The sequence below is a fragment of the Orycteropus afer genome, unplaced genomic scaffold (genome assembly GCF_000298275.1).
Source record: "Orycteropus afer afer isolate SDZICR_OR568_19922 unplaced genomic scaffold, OryAfe1.0 scaffold00419, whole genome shotgun sequence".
NCBI lineage: Eukaryota > Metazoa > Chordata > Mammalia > Tubulidentata > Orycteropodidae > Orycteropus > Orycteropus afer.
This window is the reverse complement of record NW_006922006.1, coordinates 1689572-1696160: the sequence shown is the minus strand read 5'-3', so window position 1 is coordinate 1696160 and position 6589 is coordinate 1689572. Positions and strand designations below refer to the sequence as shown.

Below are 6589 nucleotides of genomic sequence, written 5' to 3'. Positions count from 1 at the left end.
GATTTCACACATAATGTACTCAGAACAGTGCTCAGCCCACAGGGGATTCTCAGTCACTGGGAGCTCTGTTAGTATGAAAGGACCAGCCAGGTGTCCCCTATACAGCCAGCATCAGAGAAGTGAGGGACCTGAGTGAACGGAGACTGAGACTTTGAGGAGAAGCTGTGTGCTCATCCTACAGGCCTTTCCCGTCTCTCCCTCCTTGCCGGCCGCTCGTCCCCTCTTCCATGGCTCCACCATGAACCTGCAGGTCCCCCTGGCTGGCTAGTCTGCCTCAAGTTTTGGCATCTAGCCCCAGGTTCCTCCCAACTAGTGTGCTTTTTCAGGACCCCTGAATGGCTGCCAGGTCTTTGTCTCTGGGGCGCACCTTCCCACCTCAGTCTTACCAACCTTTAGGGTCGTCTGACGTCACAGTATCCTCCCCAGTGTGACCCTCTCTAGCTTTTCCTCCCCCACCTTCTTCCTTCTGACTTGCTCCTCATCTCAGAGCCGGTCCCCTTGGAGATCTAATCAGTCCCTGGAGCTCTTTCCAGCACCTTCTTCCCCTGGCACCTCACAGGCGTTCTCACTCCAAGGCAGGTAAGTGAATGACTTCAACCCAGCAGCCCAAGGGACTTGACAGAAGGTTCAGGGTTGACCCAACTCAAACCTGTTCTATTGTTCTGGGCCACAAGTCAGCTGAAAAGAAAGAGATGAACAACTCGGGGCCACCTGTGTTGTCTAAACCCTAAATCATACGAGGAATCGTTCCCTTTCCATTCCAAAGAGCTCTGACTAACAAAAAGCTCAAATATTTCCATTTTCATTTCCGTGTGGTGTAAGATGAACGTCTGTAAGAAGGTGTCTTCAGCCACTAATAATTAAATGGCAAAATCAGCCTGCACTCTGGTAAGTTCTTTGGGATATGACTTCCAACGGGAGATTTCATCAAGATGATACCAAATAATAAGTAAAGGGAAATCAGAGCGGTAGAGATAAGTTATCTGCTTGTCACACGGAACAATAATTTTCTGAAAAATAAAAAATGCATTTATGGGATCCTGGAAGTTTGTGCCTACCCCTTGACAGAGGTCTTTTCTTCCCTGTTGTCATCGGGTCAATTCTGACCCATAGCAACCCCATGTGTCAGAGTAGGGTTTGTGTCACCGTGATCTTTTGGAAACATGTCACCAGGCTTTTCTTCCAAAGGAGTTCTGGATGGGTTTGAACTGACAATCTTTTGGTTAGTAGTTGAGCACGTAACTGTTCATGCCACCCAAGAACTCCCTGACAGAGGACTAGGAGATCTTTATTTTCCTTCTTTTCTTGATGGCATTTATCTGCAGTCAGTTCAGAGAGAGACTCTCCACCAATGGGACCCTCCAGTGGAAGGATGCTAAGGGAGGGATAACTCCTGCCCCATCCTGACGCTCCCTGCCCCGACCTGGCCTGAGCCCATCCCCACCCCAAGTCCAGAGCCACAACCCCTGTAGACACTCACGGGCAGGAGGAGCATGTGCCACACCAGGACGTTGGCATCTTTGCTGACGAGGTTCCGCAGGTACGGGGGAAGATCCTTCTGCAGATCTTCCAGCTCCTGAGGGGGAAACAGTGAGTGGGTGGCTGGCCTCGTCACCCCCACTTCAGCCCCTGCCCCTGCCCAGCAGCAAGCCGTCCTGTCCGAAACAGGGAACTCTGGGGGGCAGAAGCCAGCAAAGTCAAAGCCCTCGTTTATTGAGCACTTAGTATGTGTCAGGGTCTCTGAGTGGTGCAAATAGTTTGTGCTCGTCTACTAACCTAAAGGTTGGCGGTTCAAACCCAACTACCAAAGCCACAAAAGACCTGGCAATCTGCTTCTGTAAGGATTATAGCCAAAAAAAAAAAAAGACCCTATGGAGCAGCTCTACTCTATAAACATGGGGTCGCCATGAGCCAGAGTTGACTTGACAAGCAGCAGGTTTGTTCTCTGGTTTAGTGTGCGTCAGGCATGGTGGTTAAGTGCGGACAGTGAAGTACAGGACTGTAGCCTTACAACTCTGTGGGTATTAGGTGTAGGGAAGACCCAGATCACTTCTTCTAGATAAGAAAACATGGAACTAAACTCTCTTAGAAGTCTTTTTTTCTGCAACGGAGGTACTTAACCCTCTTGCTCTCTGCCCGGAGAATCACAGGCCTAATTCCTCCCTCTTCTCCTCTTCCCTTCCCTTGTTGTATCAGTAGCTGTTGTGTTCAGTGTGACAGCATGCACCAACAGTGCTCACGGCACAGTGGGTAACCAGGGCTGAGGAAGGAAAACCACTCAGGCGGACCACAGCAGATAAGAACGCTACACACCAAGCAGAGAACCAAGGGACAGGGAGGGCCTCAGCTGCCCAGAACTGTGGCCCAATCACCCAGTTACTGAGCATTTTCTATCAACCAAGACATGGCCCCGGCCTCAAGAATGTCTATGGAGTGACGAAGGACACATGAATGCAATTACAAGAATGATGAGTGAGGACACAGTAATGGAGAGGGGCAGGGAAGGGGAGCAGGAAGGCTTCACAAAGGCTGCACATGGTGAGCTGGGCCATGCAGGATAAACAGGAGGCTGCCACGCAGAGGAGGAGAGGGGCATCAAGACAGAGGGTCTCATCAGGGCGAATGTACAGTGTGTGCCATGGAAGGAGGAAAAGGGTTCCATGGGCAGGTGGACTTGGGAAACACTGGGCTATGTAAGTTTCTTGACTGCAGGACTTTTCAGAGCCTTTAATATGCTATTGGAGCCGACTCAATGGCACATAACAATAACAATATGCTACTCTGTACTGTGAATCTCCAGAGGCCAAGCCCATAGTATGTAGCCCTTTTCAGATGTATCTGACCAAGCAACCTCTCCTCCTTTGGTGATTACAGACCATGTTTTTTTTAAAAAAAAAAAAAAAAAACACCATAAAATGACATTCGAGGACAGGTCACACTCCCTTGCAACACCAAACCAAACCAAACTCGCTGCCATCAAATTGGTTCTGACTCATAGCAACCCCCATTGGGTTTCCAAGGTGGTAAATCTTTATAGAAGTCCATTGCCCAGTCTTCCTTCGGTGGAGTGGCTGGTGGGTTTGAACCGCCAATCTTCTGGTTAACAGTCCAATGCCTTAGGAGCTATGTATGCCCCCAGAGCTCCTTCTAGAGCACTAAATGGGTATCAATCACTGCTTCTCAACCAGGGGCAATTTTACCCCCAGGGAACATCTGCCAATATCTGGAGGCATTTCCGGTCGTCATAAATGATCCCACATAATCATCCCACAGAGTGTAGGACAACCTCCCACAACAAGAAATTATCCTGTCAAACGTCAACAGTGCAGAGGGGGAGACCAAGGCAGAGGGAATGGTGCCCCAAGCCAGCTCCCAGTTGAGAAAGTTTCCTTGAACATCTGAATTTTCTATCCCTTCTCCCAACATAAACATACCCTTGTTCCCCTCTGTCTCTCATCATCCCAGCAAACTGCTTCTCATGCCTGCTGCCCAGATCCTATGACACTGATCTCTTCCTCCAACCCAGAAGCATCTGCAACCACAAGCCTGGCTCCAGGACCACCTGTTATTCTTCAGCTAGAAAGAAACCCGAAGGGGGGACAGAGAAGCTCTGGGATGGACGCTTCCCCGACTTCACTATCAACAGACACATGTAGGACTTTCTCTGTTACAGGTGCGTTCTGCCAAAATCTTCTCAGGGATGTTGCAACCTAGCCTAGAACACACAGCTCTTTCTGGAAGCCTGTTAAGAAATCACCTGATTTAGAGGAATAGAAAGTGAAAGGAGAGTGGCCACTGAAAGTCTGTTTGCAGTTCCTGGGCCTGGCTCCATTCCAGCCCATCTCTTCCTTCTTGGGTGACCCTGGACAAATAAGTTATTTTACCTGACCCTCAACTTCCTCGTCTGTAAAAGGGCGGGTGCAGGGTTGTTGTGAGAATCAGATAGTTACTGATGTAAACTGCCTGACACTTCGCGATGCATGTGTGCTAAATAAAACCAGTTGCCAGCTAATGGAGTCCAACTTACGGCCACCCCGTGTGCATCAGAGTAGAACTGTACCCCAGAGGGTATTCCATGGCTGATTTTTTGGAAGTAGATCACCAGGCCTGTCTTCCAAAGTGCACTGAGGGGATGTCAACTGCCAACCTTTCTGTTAGCAGCTCAGTGTGTTGACCAATTGGCATCACCCAGGGACTCCAGGATGATAAATACTGGCTTCTATCTCTTTCCCACTGGAAAGACCCCCTGCCCCATTCTGCAGTCACCTTTCAGTAGGCTGAGACTACTCTAGTTGATTCAGTCTAAGACCGTCCTCATTTGAGAAGCTGGAGGTAGCAGGAGACTCCTTCAACCGACTCCTTCAGAGAGGAGAACTCTCTGCAGATGAGAGGGGCACTGCGGAGACTCAAAGCCTGGGGGTGTCAGACCCACCTCACTAGCATCAATCTTCATCTCTGGCTACACTCCGTTCCCCAAGCCCCTCCCCCTCCAGGATATCCCACTTCCTGGGGGAATTTCCTCCTCCCCCTTCCTTCCAGCCCCCATTTCACTTGGTGTCCCGGATTGGCTACAGGCTCAAGGAGGGCAGGGCTTGGTGTCGCTGGTTCCCCTCTGCCTGCCACCATGTAGTAGATAGTCAACATCTGCACACCAAGGAATGAAGTGCAGCCACCGCGTCCTGGCGGGGACCTTTGCCCTCTTAGTCGCCATCCCACGCTGCTCTGGGCTCTAATCAAGCGGGTATCAGCCCAGGGAACGGATCATAGGCTATTCCAGGGCGAGGCCTTTGTCCCCTGACCTCTGTGCATAGCCCACTCCCTGCCCCCAGCAGAGCGCCTGCCACCAGGACGATGACCAGGAACCCTTCCATTACATTAGACGCGTGCAATTGTTATCACAAGTTTCTGGCAGAAGTGAAACGGAAATCAGTTTGGGGGGAAGACTACGGTCGGTCGACTCACCCCACCCCCAGCATAGCTGAGGGAGCCAGCAGCACCCCACCTCGTATGCCCTCACCCCCTAAAACCCCAGTTCTGGCCCCTCTTGCAGACCCTTCTTCCTCAAGGGAGGGGGCAGAGGATGACGGAGACTCAGCCCGCCCTGGTACCCGGAAACGGCTAGGCTCCGAGGGCCCACCAAGGAAGGGATGGAGGGAAGAGGGAGCCAGGGGAGGGGTGGAGGAAGGGCGGAGTGGGAAGGGCTAGGGGGGACGGAGGGAAGGGGCGTCGCGTACGCGTCTACCTTCGCCACGCGCTTGCTCGCGGACATCTCGGGGCCGAGTGTGGCGCACCAGCGGAAGCCAGGAGGCAGGGCGCCCGGCCTCGGCGCCGCCCTGCCCCGGGACCCCACCTCCGGGAACCCCGCCCACGCTCCGCTTCACCCGCTCGATCGCTGGCCACAGCAGATGTGTTCCCCACTTCTCTTCTCCAAGACTGTGGGAGCCCCGCGGGAGGACCAGGCCCGGCCTAGGCGCGGTGGACTCGGATCCCCGGAACTTGAGCTCTTTGTGGGCGTGAAGGGGCGGTCCCTGGAACGCGCGTCCGGCTGGGGGGCGCTCTGCGCTAGGCGGTGAGCCCGCGGGGCTGGGAGCCGTTCATCCGGATGCCAGTGCCTGTTGAGGTCCGCGCGAGGAGCTCCTCTCCGTCAGCCCGCTCCTCGCCACCCCGAATACACACTTGCCCCAAATAAATGCAGTGCTTGCCATGCAAACGCTGCTCCACCACTGGTGCTCTGGCGGCCGCCACCCTAAACCCCCTCGGCCCTAAACCCCTCTTCTAGCGAATTCCCGGTGCCCCTGCACAAATCCTTCCCCTGTCTGGGCCCAGTGCCCCACGGGTTTGGGATCCTTTGTGCTGTCCTGCATTCGACGGCGGAACTGCAAGGACTTTTCTCCCAGATGGTTGTTTGGTGAGAAGCACCACGAGGGGGCGCTGTTTGGACTCTTTCTTGTTTGGGGGTTGGTCGCCTGTTCATTCGGTTCTTTACTGGGCTTAGTTAGTGTTTAATCAGTACCGACCTCACGCAGGTTTGAGAAACAGCTGGATAGGGGAAACTTCAAGACGGATTTCAGTTGCCACCCCTACAGAGGTAGTTGACTCAACCCTCCCTATGTTACCACCAACCCATTCATTACATACTGCGGGCCTCCTCCGTGCCTCCATGCACAGCCAGGCGTTTTCACCCCTCTGGGTTTGGGGCAAGGGCGGAGACCTCTTCCCCAGCTGGAAGCGGAGCCCACCGTGAACAGCAGCCCCTGAGCACCCAGCAGCATCCGATACAGAATCTCCTGGGCTTTGAGCCCTTCTCTCCTTTCAGAGCCCCCACTTGAGCTCAGATGAGGAAAGAGCTCGGCATGTTTTGAACACCGGATTCTGAGTTAGGTACCTGTTTTAGGTACCTAAATGGGAGCTCTGGTAGCATAGTGGTTAAGGCACTTGACTGCTAACCAGAAGGCTGGCGGTTCAAACCCACCAGCCACTCCTTGGAAGGACGATGGGGCAATCTACTTCCGTAGTGATACTGCCTCGGAAACCCAAGGAGGGGTTGCTATGAGTCGGTCCAACTCGAGGTCACCTAACAACAACAATG

The 6589-nt window shown here is 53.1% G+C and overlaps 1 protein-coding gene across 1 annotated transcript in view; it reads right to left on the bottom strand.

Moving 5' to 3' along the window:
• Positions 1 to 5269, bottom strand: part of UBE2L6 (ubiquitin conjugating enzyme E2 L6) — a 17971-nt gene extending 12702 nt beyond the window's left edge. The window contains exons 1-2 of the mRNA XM_007953862.1: positions 5243 to 5269; positions 1481 to 1576 (exon numbers count right to left, since the gene is read on the bottom strand). Coding sequence (XP_007952053.1) covers positions 1481 to 1576; positions 5243 to 5269 — 123 coding nt within the window. The remainder of the gene's footprint in view (positions 1 to 1480; positions 1577 to 5242) is intronic.
• Positions 5270 to 6589: the final 1320 nt, after the last annotated feature.